The 25,134-nt window shown below is 46.2% G+C and overlaps 1 protein-coding gene across 1 annotated transcript in view; it reads right to left on the minus strand.

The window, feature by feature from the left end:
• Positions 1–1,824: 1,824 nt before the first annotated feature.
• The window catches only part of SSU72 (SSU72 homolog, RNA polymerase II CTD phosphatase), a 48,060-nt gene continuing 24,750 nt past the window's right edge, over positions 1,825–25,134 (minus strand). The window contains exons 3-5 of the mRNA XM_033156340.1: positions 8,779–8,918; positions 4,918–5,036; positions 1,825–2,562 (exon numbers count right to left, since the gene is read on the minus strand). Of these exons, the coding sequence (XP_033012231.1) occupies positions 2,461–2,562; positions 4,918–5,036; positions 8,779–8,918 (361 nt within the window). The 3' untranslated portion in view covers positions 1,825–2,460. The remainder of the gene's footprint in view (positions 2,563–4,917; positions 5,037–8,778; positions 8,919–25,134) is intronic.

A 25,134-nucleotide genomic window follows, 5' to 3' on the forward strand; every position in this document is an offset into this window, starting at 1 on the left:
CTATTTCTCTTAATTCAGGAGCCCAAGAAATTGTCCCATACCAGGTCAGCCTAAAGGTGGGTCGAATCTGTCGGTTTCATTTTCTCTGATTTTTCCATTGTTTCCAATGGGCATTTTTAAACCAAATGTCCTGATGGAAATTCACCAGCATTTGCGTGCAATTTTCTCCCGATATATGCCCTACTTTCACTACTATATGCAGCTTTATGCATGAACAGATGCTCTTGGGAGACATCGTTTGGTTGGAGAACTGCACCTGCAATCTTAGGAGAAGCACACACTTTGAACTGCGGTTCTGTTTTGGTCCTCTCGTTTCAGGAACTAGGGAGTTCCACGTGAAAATGTGCACCCAACCCAATTTCTCCCCCAACCCCTAGGAGAGGTTATCTGCTCATCAAGTCCTGTGCTCTTGACCTTAGCAGAATCTCTCCATGGATCTCAACAAGCACAGGCCTTTCCCATCACCCAATGGAGGCTGGTTCAGTGGGGAGAACAGGACATTGATCCACTAAGCTCAGCCTGCTCTCAGTCAGCCTACTTTACAAGGTTGTTGTAAAGTGGCAACAAGTTAATATAAGTGAGGGGCTCTGCAAATGCCCAGTACTGTATTATTAATTGTTGTTCTTATCATTGGCGACTTGTGTCCCTTCAGAAACCCAGGCTGAAAATTCTGGCATGTGTACCATACAAACTACTATAAAGTTTCCAAGTGCCATCATCTATCTATCTATCTATCTATCTATCTATCTATCTATCTATCTGGCCCATTGTAGGATTCCCTTCCCCCTGCCACACACAGCATAATCCATTAAGTTTGTGGAGTGTTGCCATGTTCTTGTAACAAATTAGGACAGCTCATCACTTTATGCTCATGCCTGCCACTCTCAAAATGTATCTCGAAAGGTATTTGTTGCTGTTGGAAGGATTCCCGATCTTGAAATGTCCCAAGGTCAGAACGGATCTTGATAAGGTACCTTAGAGTGGCAGAATTCAATGCGAATTAATAGCAAGATGCCCAGTGCACAATGGTAATTCCAAAGGATGCAAACCCAGAGCAAACCAATGAGTTTTAGTCAAACACTAAAAGGTATTTAAAACAGCCAGATTTTTTTTCCTTTCAGTGGATCTCCATTCTTGCTATATTCAAACTACGTAAGTTTGAGTAAAGCAGGAGTTGGAGAAACATTGAGGGATTTGTTTTTAATCAGCTCATTTTAGCAAGGAAAAAAAAGCAGAGATGGGTACAACACAAAAGCTAACAGCGAAAAGCTAAAACAGGACATTCTTCAGTTTCCTTCTCACTGTAAAGCCTTGTTTTAAACTGTCACGTACCCTCCTTGGGTCAACCCCCGCCTACTTTACTCAAACCTCTGCCATTGTTGAAAATTGCCACATTTTCCATTTCCCTCCGTCCCTGCTGTTGTTTAAAACAGCCACCTGTTTTCCTTACAGTGTAACTCCCTTCTCACTGTACTCAAACTTCTGCCTCTTCCATTCCTCACTGTCTCATGTGAGGATACAGGATGCGGAACTCCCAAATACTCCAGTGTATGAAGGTACTTTACTCAAACACCTGCCATTGTTTAAAACCACCACTTTCCCCATCAGTTTCTCCCTCATCTCACTCTCATGCCATGGTGGCTCTTGTACAACCTGTCTTCAGTCTTGCTCCCCCACAGCACTCTAGCTTCATGCATTTCCAGGATTGCGATGTGGCACTACAATTCCTCCGACGGGGGCTGTGCAACGATAACCTTGCATGTTTTATGTATATGGGAGGATATATTAGACATCACTATATGAACACAAGGAACAGGACAGAAATGGCGCAATTTATATTTATTGGACACTTCCAATTTTCATTCCTAATATTATACAGATATTAATTGTCCCATTCACACCTTTGCATATCCCAGCCGTTCAGTTCTGTTGCGTTAAAAGAAAAGCTTCTCCCCTGCAATGCCGCCCCCCCCAAAAAAACACCCAATAACTGAAATAAGATATTTACGGTGGAAAATATAAATGATATCATCTGCATATATTCTCTTTATAATTAAAACCCTACTTGTAACAATTAAAGCAGGGCATCCAAGAGAGGGAGGCGGGAAGAGAGGAGATAGGGGAAGAGTTAAACAAAACCTTGATTTCTTTTTCCTTTTTTTAAAAAAAAATCTCTTAAATAAAGCAGCGTTTCATGTAAAGAATTTCTTTCATTTTATACACAAAGTTCGTTTGTGTTTCTGCATGGAAACATCCCACAAACAATTTTTAAAAATAACAAAAAAACAAACACGCGCGCGCGCAGGTTGGGTTGGGGAGAGAAATTAAACAGCAACAATGAAAGAGGTTGTTAAGTTGACTTCTCCAAGAGGAAGGGAGAAAACAGTCCAGTAGATTCAGAACTAACACATGCTTCTTTCGTCTGCAAGTAAGGCCTAAGAGGAAGAGGCGGGCGTGCTTTTAATAAAAGCAGACCGTGTGCAGAAAAGTCCTTCCGCTTTTCTCTTCAAATTCCTGTAACAGCTCATCTATTTCATTTTCCATATCTTCCGTATGCTGTATCTGGAAGCAAACAGGCAAGAGGGGAAAGGTTAGGGCTCAAGTATTTATTCTGAAAGGAGGGTTGTGCTCCTCTGTTCTCTTACAAAAAAGAGAAGTGCTAACAACAACAACAAACCCCAATGGAAAGCACCCATCGAAGACGAGGAGTCCCGCCATCACCCACATTAAAAGAAGCACTTTTCCTGCGCACCGGGAGGGCAGACACCCCTTCTGAGATGATGTCTGCTACAATAAGACCACGTGCTATCATCTCAAACAGGTGCGGGAAAACCTTTGGCCCTCCAGGTGTTGCTGAACTAAAATGCCCACCGTCATTGGCCAACGGCCATGGTTGATGAGGCTGATGGGAGTTGTAGTTCAGTGACACCTGGAAGGCCAAAGGCTCCCCACCCTGGATCTAATAAGGAACAGGGATGGACAACTTGGTGATGCTCCAGATGTTGTTGGGCTTGGGGCCAACCCCGGGCAATGGTCAGGGATGCTGGGGGATGCAGTATGGGGTCGACTGGAAGGCCCCAGGACCCCCATGGTGCCCTTCAGACGTTTATGCAGAGGTTGGATGGCCATCTGCCATGAATGCTCTAGTTGAGATTCCTGCATTGTAGGGATTTGGACTAGACGACCCTTGGGAGCCCCTTGCAACTCTTACGATTCCATGATCTCCCATCAGCCCCAGTCAGCAAGGCCAAAGGTTGGGAGTTATGGGAACTGCATTCCAAAACACGTGGAAGGCACTGCGTCGGCCAGCCCCACGCCTAAGAAAGCCGCATAAGCCTCGCGAAAGGAACAGACCCCAGGATTGGTCCCTCAAGCCAGCATTCTTCAACCGTGGGCCCCAACACTGGCTAAGCAGGTTGGGGTGATGGAAGTTGTTTCAGAACACCTGGAAAGACCAGGTTTCCAGGTTGAAGAGCATGGTTCTAGACCACTCTGACCTTTTCTATATTCTAACAGCCTCTTGGACCTGCTTAGAAACACACACACGCAAATCACACACCACTGGGAGTGAAAGCGGCTTTTCCCCGTTTGGCCCAAACCAAGTGCCCCCAGACTTGACAAAGCGGACAAGGAGCTCAAGCCATTCTTTCATTTTTTTCTCGTTACTCCATTCAGATGGAGGCAGAGTGGCCTAGTTTCCGCAGGAGTGGGACTCCGTGGAGAGGAGAGTTCTATTCCCAAGTCTGCCCTGGGCTGGCTGACCCACTTTAAAAAAACAAAACAAAAAACAAACTACCACAGGCGTGAGCTGGTTTCTTCTCTTCTCTTTGAAGCAGAGAAGATGCCTCAGCTCCATTCAACGTTCGGGGTTTCGCCTTAATTCCCTACATGCTCACAATGGCAGGCTGGGCAGGTAAAGAGCCACGGTGGCTGCAAATACAACGCCCTTCGCTCAAAGTGTGCACAGAGCGAGCAACACCCTGCAACGGAGCATAGTGGGTCAATGGCCAACGGGTGGTGGAGGGAGGGGACTTCCATGCTTGCCTCCTAGATTCTACAGCAGGGGTGGGGAACTGGGGGCCAAACACAACCCTTCAAGCTGCCTCTCTCCCTTGGCACCCTTCCTAGTGGCTCTCCTCGGCACCCTTCCTTCAGTGTTTTGGCCTAGATAGAAAGCGCCCTTGAAACCGTGACAATGCCTCTTGCTTGCTTGCTAGGGTGGAGGATAGAGAGGTGAGAGGCGCTCCTTTGGTGTTCCAGCTGCTTTTGCCCTATGGCTGCGGCCGCTCCTGGCAAGCGGCCCTCGGAAGGTTGCCCAGGAAGGAAGGCAGCTTGCCTTGCGATTTTGTGCACATGTGCCGAGATAGCGCTCTTTCTCTCTCACACAAAGGTAAGAACTGGCTGTACAATCTGAACTTCCCAAGCAGATGCTGGGGATGAAAGGGAGGGAGGTGTAGCCTCCAGCTTCAGATCACGCTGGAGCAGAGACCTTCAACCTTTCCAGAGCCAGCACAAATGCATCGGGGGGCCCATTGCTTCAGCATTTGCATGGTAGAAGTGCTCCCATTGCACACTGCCTTGGATCATGGCAGTGGCCCACTGGTAGTTTCCTAACTCACCAGCAGAAATGCCACTGTCCTGGAGGGATCGGGCCAGCTGCTGCAAGGCTGCTGGTCCAGGTGGGTGTCTTTATGGATAGCGAGGAATGGAACAGCCATGTTCAGGGGCAGTGTACCTCTGAGCAGCAAGGAGGGGAAGCGTTTCGCTTTCACGCCCTGCCTGTGAGCTTCACAGGGGTTTCTCAGGAGCAGAAGGGCTTAGCAGGGGTTTAAAATCACCCACAGGGGAAAGGCATCCTCTGGTACCCCAAAGAGGAGATTGGAGTAAAAAGGTTAAAATAAAAATAAAAATACTTACACATTGACATAGTTCGCAGATAAGGAAAGCTCCCAGCGTCGCTTCTTCGTGATTATCCTGAATGTCCACGTTGATCACATGTACAGGCTGGCATGTCTCCTGTTCTCTAGAATTTAAGTCTGAGGTGCAAAAACAAAGAAAAGTGGCTTTGGGTACAGGTGGAAATCAAGCCTTCAAACTGGCAGCAGGCAACCCTGGTCTCCTCTGGATGTTGTTGGGAGTCTGACTCCTATCAGCCCCAGCTGGTGTTGGCAGACCGTTAGGGCTGACGTGGAGTTGGGGGTCCAACAACGTCTGGGGGGTGCCAGGTTGGCGAAGGCGACATCAGGGGATGGAAGGGAGCAACATTTGCATGTCTTGGGCGACTGGAATTAAAATAATGTGAAGCCTCTTAAGGAGCGCAGGAAGTGGCCTTAGACAAGTCCACACTCTGCCTGTCTAGGAACTCGACTGCCAGTGGCTCTCCACGAATGCAGGCAGCTCTTTCCCACTGCTTGCTGCCCAAACTATTTTAAACAGGAGATGTTGGGAGTCTGAACCTTGGAAAAAGTAGGGCCTCTGCCACTGAGCTAAGGCTCTTTGAAGAAACCCTCCTTGCGTTGGGCCCGACGGCAGCACAGACGTTGGTGGAATCCCAATTTTGAGGCTTCTAATCTGGTGGCATCTTGGCTGGTTCTTTTTAATGTAAAGACCGGGGAACCAAATGTAGCCATTTATAAACTCTGGCCCTTGGGCCCCAAGCAACACCCTGCTCCAAACTCTCCTGGAGTGCTCCTGCCTGGCTGGAATGTGTCCTTGAGTTGCAGTGAACACCTCTTATTTACTTGGAGGATAGAGAAGAGCGAGCGTAGAAACCAGCCTACTATTTTTTTAAAAAGGTAACACACTGACATTCATTGCTCTGCCCACGTTTGTCTCAAGCCTCGCCCACCACTTGCATGTGGCCCCCAGAAGGGCGCCGAGAAGGGAATGTGGGCCTAGGTTTGAAAAAAGGTCCCTTGCTCATGCTGTACTGCATCTATCTTAATATAACTGCATTTTCTCTTGTTCTGCCAACGGAACCCACAGCAGGACAAGAGATTTGCTTATTTTTAAGACCGGTGTGCGGACAACGCCGTCACGTACACAGATCCGGCACGGCCAAAAAGACACGGTTTCCCAGGCAGCGTTAAGGAGCCTCAAGATGCTGGCCGGCAAATGTAAAGCTCAGAAACTGGTCCACCGCCGCCACTCCCCCTCCCTGAACAATGTCTCCAGCAGATCAGGCCAAGCAAAGCGAGGCAGCCCAGCTTAAAAATCTCATCATCTGTTCATAGCGGGGACTGCCAGCGGGGATTCGGCCTCTCTCCTGTGCCACTTATGTGAAGAATTGCATTCAGAAGAGAGAGGGAAGAGGGTAAAGAAGGTGGAAATTAGCAAGCAGACGGCCTTCGCCTTCCCCAACTGCTGCAAAAAGAGCCCTCTGTCTCAAGGAGGACAACTCCCCCCGAAGCAAAGAGTGAAGATTTCATTCATCTCTCGGCACGGCGACTCATTAAGGAAACCGGCAAAGGCTCCAAGACTGTAATGCACTCTGAGCTCTGCGGCAACTGAGTGGACAGCCCTGGAGCGAAGGCAGAGTCTGGTCAGTGAGGAACCCACCTTGCCCCCGGGCATTTTTTATTTATGAGACACCACAGTGTCCGTTCGGCTGCTTCCTAAATTTGAAGAAGATCTGCCACATCCTAGCGGGGGGCGAGGCAAAGCTAGGGAGCTGGAGAGGCGATGAGCGGCAGATCTGCCAACACCACCAACCAGGCTGGGGTTTTTGTTTGTTTGTTTTTAAGGCTTAGCCAGAGTTGCTGCACGGGGGTTGTGTAAATGCCTAGTTTAAATTTAAAAAGCGAGGAAGAGCCACATTTAACAGCATGTCCCATACCATGCTGCTGCTTACGGACCTGCCTTACCATAACCTAGAAGGGGCTCCTGAAACAAAAGGCAGTTTTGGTTTTGTACAGGGCCTTGTGTGCCCTTGAACCAGAACATGGCCTTCATCGTCAGGGACCTGTCGAGTTCCTTAACCTAGCCGGGAGCCTCAATAAGAGCCTGGCTGCTGGATCAGGCCAAAGGCCTATCTAGTGTAGCATCCTGTTCTTATTTTGGCCAACCACAGGAGCCTCTATGGCAGTGGGTCCCCAGCTGTTGTTGGACTACAACTCCCATCATTCCCAACCACTGGTCCTGCTAGCCAGGGATGATGGGAGTTGTAGTCCAGCAACAGCTGGAGACCCAAGTTTGAGAAACACTGTTCCATGGGAAGCCCGCAAGCAGGACCCAAGTGCAACCGTGCCTCTTCCCGCTTGTGATTCCAAAAAGGCTATCTTTTTCTCCTCCCCCTTGCGATGGTTGCCTGCTGGCCTCACTCTCTTTGTATGGGCAGTGCTGGGTGGCCTACTAGTCACTGTGGGCATGTTCTCCCCCTCTGCACTGTGCCTCCAAATGCCAGTTACCTGCAGGGCACTTCTTATGAGTGACAGGGAGGGAGGGCAATTGCCTTCCTGCAGCCATCTCATTGGCTGCTGTGGGATATAAGAAGGCAGAACTGGACATAACTTTGGACCCAGTGAGGCCCTTCTGATGAACTCAGGGAGAGGGCAAACAAATGTGCAGGAACAACAACGGGCCCATTCCATTGTGAGGAAGGCCCAGACCTAGGATGGCCACATGACCTACTTTCCAGAGGGCAGTCCTCTACTTGAAGAGCAGCCTGTCCCATGCGTGATTTGTAAAGACAACCACAGGAAGGGGGGGGGCCTTGAAGCTGCTCATCAATGGAGACCGGATGCAAATCTGTGCTCTCTCCTGTTTTGGGGATATGCAAGCTGCCACTGGGACTTCACCCAGCAAATAAGACTGCTGGACCAAGGAGGCCAACCTCCATATCCTTGCTCAGCCACAAAAGTCATTGAGTCAAGAGCTGGCTAATAATCTGCTCTCAAACCTAACCCCAGGATGATGCAAGGGTGAAGCAGAAATAATCCAATGCATAGATTCCCAGGCCTCTTTGGAGGAACAGCAGGACAGCAGAGCAGAATAAATGCTGCACCAACAGGAATGCAGCATCACTGCAGAAACCTCATTGGATTTGCATTCCGTTGGTCCCACTGCAGAACCGTGTTTGGGGGGGAAAGGTGCTTCCTAGGTCTGTAGTTCCCAGGAAGGATTCTCTCTTCGAAACTTCTGTTGAACCACAGAACACACACCACCATCCGAGTTTGAGCCCAGATTTTTCCCATCACATTTTTACACCATCCCTGCCCACTCTCAACTCCTTTTGGAATCATAAAGAGCTTTTGAGTTGGAAAGGTCTTTAAAGGTAGATGAGACCAACCCCCTGATTGATGGATGTTCAGCAACACAAATACAGATGGCCACCCAGCCTCTGTGAAAAATTTGCCCTCCAGCAAATGCATCTTCACAACTACCCCTGCAAAGTGGGCCAGAAAGAAAGAGAGTGACTGACTGCAGGTCACACTGCAAGCTTGAGAAGTGAGCGGCGATTTGAGCCAAAGTATCTGCTGTCCTAGTCCAATACGCCAACAACTAAGGAGCGGTGGTGAACGTTCTGTAGCTCGGGGGTCACCATCCCTTATAAGGAGCAAAACACACAAATACCCCCCCTCTCCATTCAGGCAAACTAAAGGGATGAACAGTTCAAGGACATATTCCAGTTATGTTAGAAGAATTCCAGGAGGGCTGTGGCTCAGGGAGTGCCCAAAGGGCCAGATAAGAACGTCCAGGGGCCCATATTCAGCTCCCTCACCCATGGCACCATAGCATACTGGTCCTTGCCATTAAAGCAAACAACTTTCATCTCCTTACCTTCTACTACTTGATCATAGACCCTTTCTTCGCACGTCAAGATCAAATCAAAGACGTCTTTACAGTTCTGGAATCTCTCCGGCCGTGGCTTGATCCGCTTGTTTCTGTCCAACATGTGCAAAATCCCATTCTGTGTATAGCTGAGGTTACCAGGGTTAAGGAACTTACAAGTCAAATAGGTTGCTGTCGTTGGGGTTGATTTTAGTGGTTACATTTTGTTTGTTTGGGAATCACTTAGGACAGTCGTGTGGGGGGGGAGATAAGGTAAATTTGGAACAAGCGATCCCAAGAATCATCAGATTTCCCCTTGCCCTCCCAAGTTTAACTCTTTGAACGTACAAGACAATCCCTTGCGCTCCTCCCTAGGATATGAAATCTCTATGTGGTAAAATAAGGCTTAGAGATCAAAGAAGCCTTGAAATAGTTTAGCTGATTAAAATGACAAGTGTGTGGATTGAATTTGCACAGAAGTAAAACATTTCCCATACAAGAAACACCACATCATTTTTTTCTGATAATGTATGCCGTAGGAACCAGCTTCACGGAAACAGAACCCCCACCTATCTGACAGAGAAGGGGGAAAGCCCTCTTTTTTATGACAATGCTTGCTACCTCAATTTTTTTAATAAGCACTTCTGTTGTAAAATAAAATAAAAAAGCTTCATTTTGCTTTTAAAATCTCCCTGGCACTCTTGGTAGTCACAAGGACTAGCAACTTGCTTTCTTGCAAACCAAGCTGAAATAGTCAGGAACCTGAGATTTCACACGCATCGACTTGGTCCAATGTGCTGTCTATAGCTGGAAATAGAGGACCTGAAAATCTTAAAACAGCCATCCCCAAAACAGTGTCCTTGTGACGTTATGGTCTACGAGACCATCAAGGTCAGTGACTGGGGATGATGGGGAGATGGAATCCAGTATCTGCAGCAGCCCCTGGTTCCCGATCCCTGAATTAAACAGTGAATCCCCAATAGCATCACATCAAAGTGCATATTACCACATTCACTTGGTATCGGATCACAACCACTTTTGTCCCAACCTCCTCCTTTGCCAAGTCCTGAGCAGCAGGCATCTGTCTTTAAGCTAATGCCCCCCACCCCCAGCAAAGTATATCAAATGGAGTTTTTTTTTTTTTTTAAAAAAAAAGGCTGTCTGAAAAGTCAAATTCTATTGCCAATTACTTTTTCTTTCGCAGGTAGGCGTTACACTACAGCTTTAGCTAACAGAACCACAGATACAACACTAAGCACACTTCCATGATGGGGAAAGGGCTCAGTGGTTAGAGTACCTGTCTTGCATTGCAAAATGCCCCAGGGTCCCACATTCATTCCTTGGCATCTCTAGATAGTGCTGGGTCAGACTCTGGGCTGAAATCCTGGATAACTTCTGCCAAGTGTGTAGACAAAACTTAGGAAAACAGACCACCTGTCTTTCTGTTTGGGCAAACGTCGTACAGAACCTGTTGAACTCACTAAAGACCAAGCACACAGAGCTTCGAATAAACTCAGCTTTCAAAATCAGTACCCAAACATTCCATCACACTCCAGCACGAGCAAGACTGCAATTCACAATACTAGTGTAGTACAGTGATTTGTGTGTTGGACTAGGACTAGGACCTGGGAGACCAGGGTTCAAAACCCCACTCAGCCACGAAGCTCACTGAGTGACTCTGGGCCAGTCAGCACCTCTCTGCCTAAGCTACCTCCCAGGGTTGTTGTGGGTGTCAAATGAGGAAAGGGAGATCTATTTACACCAGCTCGAGCTCCTTAAGAGAAAAATATGGGAAAGAAATGCAACAAATAGATGCTTCTATATTTAGCCTCAAAGGACACAGTGGAATTTATTTCTGGATCTATTTGTAAAATGTTGAATCATCACAGGTCCACTCTGATAGCATCCCCTAAATGTGCCCCTTTGGTTTTTCCACTTAGCTGTTGCCGTTGTTTACACTGTAAGCTCCTTGGGGCAGGGAACTCAATATTATAAAGCTATGGCAGAGAACCACACCAGACTTTCCCTTTTGACCTGTGTTTCGGTCAAGCCATACCCACCTACCCTAGGCTGGAAAGTACCGAATGCACCAACGTGAAAGGTTAGCTAATGGCTGCCGCTTGCTTCTATCAGATGTGGTAACGTACCCTTTACTGTTCTTGGTAGGACTTGCAAAAAGGAAAAGCTGCCCTCTATATAGTTCAGGCTTCCTCAACCTCGGCCCTCCAGATGTTTTTGGCCGACAACTCCCATGATCCCTAGCTAGCAGGACCAGTGGTCAGGGATGATGGGAATTATAGTCTCAAAACATCTGGAGGGCCGAGGTTGAGGAAGCCTGATATAGATGATGCTGGATGGATGGCATCAAGGAACAGGATTCTACAGTTACTCCAGGGCTCAAGCCCTCTCTTCTGTCTCCCTCACGGAAGGCATTCACTGCAATCCTATCCTGATCCCCTTAACGTAAGAACAGCCCTGCTGGATCAGGCCAAAGGCCCACATAGCTCAGCTTCCCGCTCTCACAGTCATTATCCAAAAGCCTATGAGAAGCCTGAAAGCAAGACCTGAGTGCCAACAGGGCTCAAACCTAGGATTCCCAGCATGCTGCCTCCGACAGTGAAGGTAGAACAGAGACATCGTGTTTAGTAGCCATCTATGGCCTTCTCCATGTGTGGCTCCACGGCCGGGGCAGCTCATTTGAAGCTCTCCAGCTACTCCTGGACTACAAATCCCATCACCCCCGACAACTGGCCATGCCAGCTGGGGCTGATGGGAGCTGGAGTCTCTCAATTTCTGAAGGGCCGCAGGCTAGTCACAGCCCTACCTTAACATTTTCTAACAGCTACATTTGCAGCAGAGTATGTTACAGGCCAGCTCGCATGCAAAACTAAGCCTTGGTTTAAAATAAAACTATGGTTTGACGCGCATGAGCACTTTGCTGGCAACTGTGCAAAACGGGGGAAGAAACAAGCCAGTCTGCACTTGTGGTCCATCTCCTCCAAATCAATCACGATTGTGGTTTACTTTTCATGAGTTGTTTACAGCAGGGATGGGGAACCTTTGCTCCCCCCACCCCAGACTCCTGCTCCCCAATGTTTTAGAAAACAGCTCCCATCAGCCCCAGCCAGCATGGCCAAAGGTCAGGAATGATGGGAGTTGTAGCCAGAACAGATCTGAAAGGCCACGGGTTCCTCATCCCTGGTTTAGAGGGAAACAAACCACAAGTCCAGGTTTGAACATGCCAAGAAGTCGGGCTCCCAGGTTATTTCCTCCCCTGAATGGCCCAATTAGGAGCAGGGGAGGGGCAAAGTGGTCGTGAGGGTTACAAACCATAGTTTTATTTTAAACCATTGCTTCACTTTGTGTATAAATCGAGCCAAGGCCACCACTGTGTTGTTCAAAATAGCCCCTGGGGGAGGGGGAGAAACTCACCCTCGTCCCACCCAGTCTATGGAGAATCTGCCCTGTGGGCCAGAGCCCCGGTCCAGTTCTCCCAGAGCAGAGAGATTTGCATTGTAGCGATTATCATTCCCCCGTGGTGAAAGTTTGCCAAGTTTCACATGCAGCTAAGATTTCACCACCGCCACCATTCCAGCAACCCTCAGTGCAGACACCACTTATTTGGGCTGCCTTGTGGGTTAAGAGTGTACGCTCAACAGAAACCTACAGCACATCCCAGCTCCTCAAGTGTAGCTGTATGACGCACCTGTACGCAAAACATCTGTCAGGGCATGGATAAGAGGCATCTCGTGGTCAGAAGAGCAGAACGGAGTCCTTGTCTTCTCACTGCTGCATCCCTTCTGGAACATGTTTATCTTCCTTCTCTTATCTTCTCCCAGAGATTGAGGGCAACTAGTACAGAACTATCTGGGAACGTTTTGCCTGTGTTATCCCACCCCCATCTTCTTCTATTGATGCAGCAAAATCTGTTATTTTTCAAAGCAAAACCTCTGTGTTATTTAATAGGAAGTAATTCCCATCGAGTTCCGCTCACTCAAGTGATAAATCAGCGCAGAATTCCCTTAGACGCTCCCGTTTTTGAGAAATGACAGTGGTGGGGAAGGAATGTCAAGTAACTACTTTGAATTGTTAAAAAAGGTTTAATCTAAATTGATTCTAGCAAATTATTACTATTGATAATAATAAATCTATGATGTTCTTTCAAACAGTCATATGTCAGTTTTCTGTTTGGATTAAGTCAGGCATTCTGCATTTGCCAAGTGAAAGTGAAACTCAAAATCTAGCATCCCAATTCTTGTTTTTCTTTCATTTATTGATGGGGTCATACAATCATAGAACTGTAGAGTTGGAAGGGACCACAAGGGTCATCTAGTCCAACCCTCTGCAATGCAGGAATCTTTTGCCCAACATGGGGCTCGAACCCATGACCTTGATATTAAGAGTCTCATGCTCTAACGAATGAACCCTTAAGACTGTGAAGATGAACTCAAAGCCTTATCAGCAATGCCTGTGAAAATCTCAAAAACAAAAACCCACAAGTGAATGCTAGACAGGAGCTCCAGTGGTGAGAAGTCAGAGTTACTGCCATGACTAGCAAAGCTGGAATAAATTATATAATATCAGAAAACATGTTTTATAAGGAAAAGGCATCAAAATGAATCAATTAAGGCTTTTAAGGGAGGCTGTAAACTAAGGGCCTTTTAAAAACAATTTTCGCTCTGCAATTTTACTCTGCAAAGGGAGGCTGAATATTCCCTTCCAGTACAACTAAGGGCTGTCAATCGAGCACATGAAACATGTCATATTAAGGTGTATAATAGACAATTAGTGATAACCTGATCTCCTAATCTTCCTAAACTCCTGCTTATTAGGAGAGTGCGCCAACTCTTTTTCAGACCCTGATGTGGCACTTTGGAAAACAGCCCAAATTGCTCTTAACCTATTCGGAGGATGCCCAAATCAGCTTAGGGTTTTCAGCCAAATCCTGATTCCAGGGGGTGAATCATGCCTCCCCCCAATTCCCTATTTTGGGGTCATTTTAAAAGAAGTTTTAAACCTCCCCCCTTTTTGATGGAATTGAGTGAAATGTTCAGGCACAGTAAGTAGCCCCACCTGATTTTCTTCCTTGTGGCTTTGTGAGAAATGCGTTTTGCTATGTAAAAGGTATATATATTGGGAGAGGTGCCTCAAGGAAGGTAACCTGCAAAATTTCAGAAGGATGGGTCCAAGAGCTAGGGAGTTACGATGGAGGAGAAAAAGAAGTACTTAGGCTCACATCCTGCTCAGTTGCCAACGGAAGTCACAGAAACTAGGTGCAAAGCCTATTTGACAGGAATGGGTGCGTGAGCATGTGGAACAGAAGCGGAAAGTCTAGGGTTTTCAGCATGTTTAAGCAAGCGCCACTAGCAAAGAGCACAGGACAATAAGACATTTGCATGTTACTTCAACACTTCTCCTCCAAACCACTGTGATATGTGACCCTGGTCACATCACTCCTTGGCATTTCTGCCTACATGGCAAGCTTGGGGAGAAAACATTTCCCGTTTTTGCAGGCCCATTGACCACAGTGTGTGGTTTTCTAAAACATCCAAATCTATGAAGTGTTCCGGGTAACTTCGGGACACTCCGGAGAAACTGCCCTAAGCTCAGACAAACCTTGAACCTGCTTGAAGTAGCTCACTTGGGATCCATCTAAATATGGCCTTGCCTCTTACCACTCTGCAAGAGTATTAGCACCCACGGCACCCTGAGTTCCTTCAGATAACTGATCCATCAGTCAGATAACTGATCCATCCAGCATATAGGGCCTGTCTACAATGCCAGCTTCACCATGCCACTAGTGAAGTGTCAAGACTAGGACCTGAGAGTCTAGGGTACAAAGCCCCACTTAGCCATGATGAAGCTCACTGGGCTGCACCCTGGGCCAGGCACCTTCTCTGCGCAACCTACCTCACAGGGTTGTTGTGAGGATAACAAGGAGAGAGGCATGTATGCCACCTTGAGCTTCTCGGAGGAAAAAGGTGGGGTGTTCATGTTGTTACTTTGCTTTGCTGCAGAGAAGGAAATCATTGTGCCCCCCCCCAGGCTTCTTCCTATATACTTAAAAAAAATAAAACAACCTATAATGCTCCTGGGTCCAAGATGATAATCCAAAACATGAATGTGATTGGCTGCCAGTCGTGGTGTGGCCCTACAGGTATACCACTGCTGAGCCTGGAGGCTCCATTCCATTGGGCTACTCTCAAAAGGCTTGGCCTAGTCATAGCTGTGTCTTAACTCTTTAAAGGGCATTCTGGCAAGGAGCCGCCCCCTACATTGCGGACGTGACACTAGGAACATTGCAGCATTGTCTGTGCCCCTCTCCCATCCCAAGCAAGGAAGGGACAGAGACAGTCCTATGGCAGCAATGGGTAAGCTGCAGTCCTCCAGATGTCCCTGGGCTACCAACTCCCATCATCCCTGACTTTTAGCCGTGCTGGACGGACATGATGTAAGCTTGAGTCCAACAACGTCTGGGGGTTCCTCATCCTCGTCCTGCCACAAGCAAGGAAGCCCCCTTTCACTGAGACAGCCATCAACTGATTAGCTGCCACAAAAGTATTTCTTCTTCACACTAGGAATAAAAAACCCCTCTCGTGGAAATCTTTCAACCCCAGCTGGCCATTACAAGAATCCAGTAATTCAGGAAGAAAGCCCAATGTTGCTTTTCTCCTCCTCCTCCTCCTCACTTTCCTGTTGTGACTTTTAAGACTGTACGCCTAAGGACTGAGATTGTCTTATCACTAGCATTTGTAAGCAGCTCTGGGGGGTTGGCTTTGGCTGAACAGTGAAGTAAACATTAAAAAAAGTTTTCAGTAAAATAAAATGGCAAGGGACCATTGCCGCATACACCTCACTTGCTTTGCATAATTAATTATAAGTTAATCAGGAAGAGTATTTTTGCTAAGTTATTCATGACCCCAAACTAGCGCATTATTGGGTAGACATAGGAATGCATTTCACAGGGTATGAACTGAAATAGTTGTTCCTGCTCCATGGAGAGCGAACTGGCAGTAAGGTGAACACACTACTGTTAAGATTAACTGAGAAACGGCTGCCAAATATATTTTCCCCATCTTTGGGACTGGCAGAAGCTACCAAAGGCTTAAAGTGGATTTCCTGCAGCGGCATAGGAAGCTATTTGGCCACAGAAATGATTACAGGGGGCTGCATCCAACATTCACTGCCCACTAATGCAACACCCTTTTGCAATATGGATGGCAGTTTTAAAGCGGACACAACAAAGGAATCCAACACAAGAAGTTGTGCTGGCAAGAAGCTTGTTGTGCAATCCATAGTGCAACCGTCTAAGGGAATGTACTCATGTTTCCCATCGCACAACCAGTTATACCAGTGCAATGAGTATAGCGCTAAGTGACTTAAACCTACTGCTACAGTGAACACACCCCAGGGTTTCCACAAGTGTGGCTTGCAGGGGAAGGGAAGGCACTCAGTTGGGTGCCAAGGGTGGATACTACAATACTGACAACTGAGGACTGGTTCGACCTGAAATATGAAACTCACTTTTGAATCTGTTTTTATTACTGTATACTTCTTCCTCCTCACTTTGCTCCCACCCCCCTTTAAAGAAACAACTGAAAAGAGAGTGGTGGCACTCCAGTGCAATTCACATTATTTCATGATGCCTTCACCAAGATGAAACTTAAGAAAATCTGTTCATCTTCATTTCTCCTTGCCAATGTTTCCCCCATCTCCTCTCCCATCATCACCATCATCTGCCCCAAGGTTGAGAGTTAGGATTGTCATCTCCTTGGGGCAGGGATCTGCTTTTGATTCCCTCTCCTCAACTCACCAGTTGAAGACAGAAGTGGTTAAAGACCTCCTGATCTCTCTAGCTTTTCCTCAAATCTTTTAAGACTCTCCTCACTCCTAACTTCTCTCCACCAACCGCAGATGCTGCAATGCTTCTTCTTTGCAGGACAACTTGACGTTATAAATCTAATGCAGGTGGGGTTTGAAGTTTCAGTTGGAGACAGTATTAACTGTAATGCTATGCTTTAGGATGTAACATGCCTAAGCTCCCGACCTTCATCGAGGTGCAGTAAACTATTGAGACCACTGGTGAAATCAAAAAGCTTCTTAAACAAGTGGCTGTTCGGCTAGGTTTATTTGTAGGTTTGATCTGATGGATGCACAATTGTCAAGCCCAATTAGTAACCATGCAGTTGTATGAAAATATGAAGCTATTAATCGACTAGAGCAGAAGCACAGTTGAAAAAAACATCAGCATTTTACTTGGGCCAGCTGGCAACCCTATCAGGAAAATAGAAGAGCTCCACAGGGATCCAGGAGGAGGCGGGCTGACATTTCCAAAGTTTTAAATGAAAATGAATCTTCAGCTAAATGCCACTACCCTGCAGTAAACTGTATCATAAGAATGTAAGAGGAGCATGGCTGATAGATCAGCCCAAAGGCCACCTAACATACCATCCTGTTCTTACAGTGGCCAACCGGATGCCTACATGTGAAGACCCAAAGCAGGACCTGAGCAACTCTCCCCACTTGTGATTCAAAGCAACTGGTATTCAGAAGCATACTGCCTCCGACGGTGGAAGTAGGACATAGCCATTGTAGATAGTAGCCACCGATAGTCTTCTCTGTGAATTTGTTTGATCCACATTTAACGCCATCCAAATTGGTCAACGCTACATGTTGTGGGAATGGGATCCATAGTTCAACTACATGCTCCGTGAGTAAGTACTTCCCTTTCGCCTTCCGTGAATCTTCCAACATTCCAGCCTTGCTGGATGATCCCAAGTTCCAGGACCAAGAGGGAGAACTGGGGTCTATCCAATGAAGCTGAAACATCATGTAACTCCAGGCAGGCAGAAGGAAGATCATGGGCGTTCAGGGTTCACTAGTTTTTCTTTTCTGCAAATGCTGGATCAGAACAATTTATGTGTACTTACTCCACCTCATTCCCCTCTGTGCTCACCAGATATAATTCCATCTTACCCTGTACATGGATACCTACAACTCAGGATAGTGCTAAATATATCTACTGAAGATGGCTGTGACCCACAAAAATATGTCTGGTGTGGGGAACCTCTGGTCCTCAAGAAGTTGCTGAACTACAACTCCCATAATCCCTGGCCATCAACCATACTTGCTAGGGCTGATGGGAGCTGTGGTTCAACATCTGGAGGGCCAGAGGTCCCCCATACCTGGCTTATGCCATAATAAATTTGCAAGTCTTTTAAATGTGCTTTTACTAGTTTTGCTGCAGCAGACCAAGACAGCCGCTCACCTGGAATATGTTCGGAAGTGAGAATGCAGATAGAATCACTTATAACTAGTCTATGTTAAGAAATCCCAAATAGCAATGGACTGGGGGAATTCAGGCCGGGGGAGATAAAACAGGGGGAACCATACAAGACTGAAGCCAGGCCACCCAACTGAACTCAGGTGTTTCCAGCTGCACAAAGACAGTCCAACATTTAAATGCTGCATCACTTTCTGCAGTCACACATTATGGCCTCAAAATAAAAGGGATGCTAGCAAATCAGGTAGATTTGTGGCAGAAAACAGGACGGTAACTGGGCGCAATTCTGAGGAAGCTGACATGCATAAGTCCCATTGGACTGAATGGGATGCTAGTCAGAACTAATTTTCCCTGGCATAAAACCAATTTTATTTACTTTATGTAAGTAAAAACAGATGGTGGCCAAGAAGAACAAGCATGGTGCAGTAGATCAGCTCCACGTTTGCATGGGATAGAATTTGAACAGGCACATGTTACAGGGCATGCTATATGTCACAGAGCAGGTGAAAAGCAGGGGAAGAGCCTTCTCAGTGATGGCCCCCCAATGTGGAATACTCTCCTCAGGCACCATCTCCAATGTGGCATTACCTACAGGCAAAGACCATTTGATTCTTTCAGATCTCTTAAGTCTGACTCGGCTCCAGCAAATTGTTTGCTCCTGGTAACTAACGCCTATTTAAGGTTGCATTGCTGCTATTTTATTCTACCCTTTAATTTTGGTTTTATTAGTGTTTGCTGTTTCTAAAGTGCCACCTGAAAAAGTCCAAGAAACTAAAGAAAGATTTGGGTCCAGCTGCTGAGCATCTATTCCACAACACGCTGTGAAAATCAGTGGCTGGTGTAAAAAATTTCATGAGGTCTAGCAGGGAAGTATGATGCAGATGCCACAATCTCAAACTCTCCCAATAACAATGATAAACAGGAGACTTGTAAGGGATGTAGCAAGCTGCCTTATACAGAGCCAGACCACTGCGTCCATCTAGTTCAGTACTGTTTGCAATGACTGGCAGCAGCTCTCCAGGGTTTCAGACAGGGTTCTCTCTTGGCACTAACTGGAGACGTCAGAGATTGAACCTGGGACCTCCTGCATGTAAAGCAGATGCTCTACCACTTGCAGCCAGCACAGGGAAGCCTCCAAGGAACTGACACTTTTAAAGAATACATATAGGAAATGGAGGGATTTATAACTAAGGAGAAGCACAATAAAGAGGTCCAAAGCTGTAAGGATGGTATCAGGGAAGCTAAATGAGCAGAGGCTTTTTTAAGGTACACTCAGAACGACAAAAAGAACTTCTCGGGCCATGTTTGGAACAAAAATAACAAGGGAGGATAGTGACAGCCGATTAGTGGTGGTGGAGAAGTGTTCAGAGGTGACAGAGAGAAGAGGAACCATTCAATTCCTATTTTGGTCTTCTCCCAAAAAGGGAATCAAATTTGACCGGGAAAAGCAGAACTAACGATGCAAGGAGGGATTTGACTCAGGATTGCTAAGGAGGTAGCTAGAGAACACCTAACTACTTTAAGGTAGTTCAGGTCTCCACGGCTAGAGGAATCCTATCCCAGGTAGCTGAAGGGGCTTGCAACAAGATTTTATTTCAGGGTACAGCAGCTGTCAGGTTACTAGAAATGAATGTTATCCCTATATATCTTCAGAGGTGGAGGAAAGCGGGACAGGGATTAAATCTGGGAAGCCAGAGAAAAATCAACTCAAAGTCAGTAACAGGCAAAATTCTAGAACAGATTAAACTGTCTGTATGTGAGCAACTAGAAAATAATGGATTACTGGGAGCCAGGGCAAGCTTTATAAAGACTGAGTTGCGCCAGATTAACCTTATCTTTTTTTTGATAAGAGTTACTAAGGTTTATAGATAAGGAGAAGGCTAAGGACAGTAGTTTATCTTGATTTCAGTGATTTCACAAGGTCTTCCATGACATCCTTGATGATATACTAACAATACTACTGTTAGGTGGATCCCAATGAGTGATCATGAATAGTTCTGAATCAATCTGTCAAGAGTACCAACGGAACTCTAGGTTGTACCCAGCATTACCCCTACTCAGAGCAGACACATTAAAATTAATGGACATGGCTAACTTACTCCAGGATGGACTTCCACAGAGATTAAAATGTAAAAACCTGCATTTAGGTATGAAGGATCCGTGGCACACCTATCAGGTAGAAGAGCTCTGGAGGGGCAGTTGTACATGTGAAGAGGATCTAGGGGCATCTAAGGCCAAAAGTGAAAAACACAAGCCAGCAGTGTGCAATCCAAAGCAGCTTAATGCAATCTCAGATTGCAGAAGTGGTATCCGGGTCACAAGCAGTAATAGTCTATAGACAGCATCTGTAGTACTACAGTGTCCAGAAAGAAAAAGAAAAAAGCCAGAGTGGTGAAGGGGGCTGGAAACTATGAAGAACAGTTGAGGAGAGCTGGGGTACTTAGGCTGGTGAAGTTGGGAAAAATATCTGAAGGGCTTTCACACCAAGGATGGAAGAGACCATTTTCTCTGTTGCTCTGAGGACTCGAATGCTTAGGTCTGCTGAAGTGACCCTGTTACAGGTGCCACACGAGATCCATTCCACACTCAGAAGAAATCCACCTTTCAGTGTGGCAGCACCCACACTTTGGAATTCCTTGCCTATTGACATCAGACAGGCACCTTTGCAGTACACTTTTTGGCTCCTGCTTAAAACATTCTTGTTTAGGCAAGCCTACCCAGTCAAGAAGTTATATGCATTTTTACCACATTTTAGTGCCTGTTGATTTTAAGTACAGTGGGACCTCAGTTTTCGAACGGCTCAGTTGACGAACATTTCAGTTAACGAACGCCACAAACCCGGAAGTAAATGCTTCATTTTTCGAACACGCCTCGGAAGTCGAACATGCCACGCAGCTTCCACTGAGTGCAAGATCCTGAGGCCTAGCTATCGGCTGTTGAGTTTTCAGTTTTCAAACGTTTCAGAACTCGAACAGTCTTCCAGAACAGATTACGTTCAAAATCTGAGATACCACTGTACTTGCTTTGAACTGTTTTTCATTACAAAGAATGTTGATGCTTTCATTTTATATTTTTGCAAACTGCTTACATATGCTGGGAAGCATATCTTGGCTTAAAGGTTAGGAGAAATTTCTTAATGGGATGAGCGGTACAATGATAGAACAGACCACCTTGGAAAGGGGAGGGAGGCTCTCAACCAGAAGCATTTGAGCTGAGGATAATGACCAACCTGCCAGAGATGCTATAGCTGCAGGGGGTTGGAAGAGAAGATCACTTAGGTCCCTTCTTGCTAGCAGGTGTTCTTCACTTCTCTCTCAACAGAAGCTGAAGCACAGTAGTCTGTGTAACTGTTCCATCTAGCCTTGCATTACCTAGTTTGGGTGCTGGGAGCCTTTGACCTTCCAGATGTTGCTGAACTGCAAGGCTTCAGCCCAAGCAGACATGGCCAATGACCAGAGATGATGGGAGCCTGTAGTCCAGCAACATCTGGAGGGTCAAAGGTTCCCCACACCAGGTCAAATTTGTCTGGCAATGGCTCTCCAGCATCTCTAGATCATGAAGGGCTTTTTATCATCGCCTGGTGCCCAAACCTTTCAACAAGAGATGCATGCAGTCTACTATAGAGATGTGGGTTTCATGCCTGGACTGCATGGGCTGAGTGTGGAGAAGGGGAGAAACAGGAGTTCATGGCAGAAGCGAGATTTGAAATAAGGTACTTCCCATACTCCCCTAACACTGGGAACCTCAAAATCCTGACCACCAGGTTTTGTGCTGGTACAGAACACAAAGGTCCAGTTTAACTGCTTTGGAAGCAATGTAATTGACCCAGCTCTTCCCCCACTTCCGTAACCAAAGTCACCACCACCACTTGTTAAGATTAGCATCTACAGAGAGAAAGTATGCAGATGGGGGGGGGGATGTTGCTGCCAAAGCCCGTCCCCTTTTAAAGGAGACCTGCCAGATCTCTTCTACTGGCCCTTTGAAAGAGAGCAACAATTACTTCACTGGGTTTTGAATTATAAGTTGCTGGGAGTATGAAGTGATATGGCCTCCTTTAATTTTACTCCTTTGTTTCGATTCTGCATTGCATTTTATCACTTTGTTAGCTACCAAAAAATGGCTGGGATTGAATGTGGAAATTCTTGCATGCAAAGCAGATGCTCTACCACTAAGCTGTGGCCCTTCCCCAATTCAAGGTCTCCTGCAGCGCCCCACCTCTCCCTCCTGCCATGTGCAATTTGGGAATATCAGCCTCTTACAAAGGCAATGGTTAGAATTACAGGATAAAGTGAGTGAAATGCCTTGAACTCTCCATATAAACTGCAGTAGTATGATGAAGTATAAAGTGCTACCCTTCCATTGTGATCAACAGCGCTCAAAGGGGCCTTGCACATAATTATTTTTGCACAGATACTGTCGGGGCACACTGAAGCCAACCAGAACGGGCCACACTGCTGGAATTGCACATCCAGTGCATAATGAAATAACTTTTACCCATTTAAACTAGCTTACTGCAGTGTGCATGCACATGAATAAGTGTGTGAGACTTGCATATAAGTAATTTTAAAAGCACCTGTTTCCACAAGCATTACTTCCAATCCCAATTGAAAACCATTTTCCAAGAGCTAAAGTTATGGCCAATCACGTTATATTAAGATTTTGGTGGCTGGGCCTGAGAGAGAGGGAGATTAAAAAAAAAATTCCCTACAACTTTTAAAAATAATTAATCTGCTAGTCTTTTATGTTCTGAATTTTAAGGGGGGGGGGAATCTAGCCTAAAAGTTTCCCCAATTACAGAGATCCCTTTCAGCGAAATGGTTTATGAAGCACTTTTAATATACCGCATTTTTCGCTCCGTAAGACGCACCTGAACATAAGACACACCTAGTTTTTAGAGGAGGAAAGCCATGTTTTTTTTAGGATCAGCTGAAAGTGGTGCAGCTTTTTTGCAAAGGGAAAAGCCCTGCTTTTTTGAGGATCAGCTGAAAGTGGTGCAGCTTTTTTTGCAAAGGGGAAAGCCGTTTTTTTGAGGATCAGCTGAAAGTGGTACAGCTTCTTTTCCAAAGGGAAAATCCCTGTTTTTTTGAGGATCAGCTGAAAGTGGTGCAGCTTCTTTTTCAAAGAGGAAAAGCCCCGTTTTTATGGGGTTCAACTCACAGTTCTGCAGCTTCTAGTCCTACCGCCATTTCTACAGTTTCCAGACAGATAATCTAATCAGCCAGTCATATGTCGCTGGGGAAACAAACAGCCTCCTTCTGCATTCAACAATGGAGGCCTGGGCAAGGAGGCGGGGCTGAAAAGGGAGCCTTCTCTCTCTCCCGATCACTTGCTGAACAGCTGTTCATCAGCTTCCCAACACCCCCTTCTCTCTTTGTAAAAAAAGAGAGCACCACCTGCTTTTGGCCCCTAGGCAATTCGGCTCCAGGGACCATGCATTCGCTTCATAAGATGCACAGACATTTCCCCTTACTTTTTAGTTATAAAAAGTGTGTCTTATGGAGCAAAAAATACGGTAGCTGAAAAACCCAATCCATGGGCATAACCTAATTCAACTGTCTTTTAAGCACAGTGATGCTATACATAAAGTATTTTAAGCAAATGCTTCATGGTTGGGCAGTGTTAGAAAGGTTACGGAGGGTGAAATCAATATTGCTTTTTAAAATCAGAAAGGGAACTGACTGCAAAATTTAAAATCAGCAGACTGATCAACTAAAGCTTTTGATTCACCTGTGCAGGACAGTTTAAAGTAATGGGAGTTAAGTCTGTGATTCTTATTTTTGTGGTGCTGATTTGGTTCTGGAGGAAATGACGAGCAATGAAGATACCTCACCTTCTTACCAAAGACTCATAAATCTATGTTTCACTACATTTTTAAGTTCTTACACACAGGAGCTTCATTAAAAGCGGCTCAACTCCACGGAATGGTACACCCAGTGTGGTGCGTTGGCCAGAATTGGAGCAGCACCTAGGAGACCGTTCAGATCCCCACTCAGCCATGAAGCTCACTGGGTGACTTTGAGCCAGTCACTCTCTCTCAGCATAACCTACCTCACATGGCTGTTGTGAGTATAACATGAGGAGGAAGAGAAGTATGTAGGCCACCTTCAGCTCCTCGGAGGGCGGGTGTGATCCAAAGGCAATAATAAAAATAAATGCTTAATAGGTTAAGTGCTACCTGCTATGCTCTTGTCACATGACCATAAGCTGCAATGAGATACAGGCTTTGTGTGAATCAGTGCTAATGGGCTGCAGAACTGAATCCCTCAACAATAGCTTTCACTAAGGGTGTTCTGTCTGGGTTGCCAACTCGTAAGCTGCTCTAGCAGGATTTGGACGAGCCTTGCTCACCCATAGCCCTTTCCAGCAGGGATGGGAACTTTTGGCCCGACAGCTGGCTCTTTATCCCTGACTACTGCCCATGCTGGCTGAGTCAAGTTGGAAGTCCAACAACATTTGGAGGGCCACTGGTTTCCCCAACCCCGCCTTGGAGATTCGTCAACAACTGCATTTTACCATTTCCTCCTATCCATCCAAATATGCTTCAACTTGTTCATGTTCAAACAGGCTGTGCCATCTTCCAGTGTAGGAACTGTCCTATACTGGAATCAGATCACTGGTCTATGTAGCCCAGCGCTTGGGAATCCTCCTGACAGGGAATTTCTCTCTGTGGGGTCTTTCCCATATCTCCAGCTCAAGATCCTTTCACCAGAAAGATACCAAAGATCGAATCTGGCACCTTCTGCAGGTAAATCATGTGGTCTACCACTGAGCTATGGCCATTCTTCATCCTCCCAAGTACACATGGAGGCACCTACATTTCCACACCTTCTCAAAGGAGGAATAGGGAGCAGCCCTGCATGTATGACTGTGCGTCGTGCATCTCAGCCAAAGTCATCTCAGCCAAAACAACGACTATCTTCCATTTCCTTTAAACACCAAATGGGGTTCTTTCCCCACTCCTGCCCGTTTTCCCTATAAAGGGTAGAAAAAATGTTTGGTTTTTTTAAAAAACATACATGTTGCCATTCTAAGCAGCTGGTTTTTTCTTTCTTTCTTTTTTACCTTGGTTTCCTGATGTAAGT

This window comes from Lacerta agilis, chromosome 8 (assembly GCF_009819535.1).
Source record: "Lacerta agilis isolate rLacAgi1 chromosome 8, rLacAgi1.pri, whole genome shotgun sequence".
NCBI classification, from domain to species: domain Eukaryota; kingdom Metazoa; phylum Chordata; class Lepidosauria; order Squamata; family Lacertidae; genus Lacerta; species Lacerta agilis.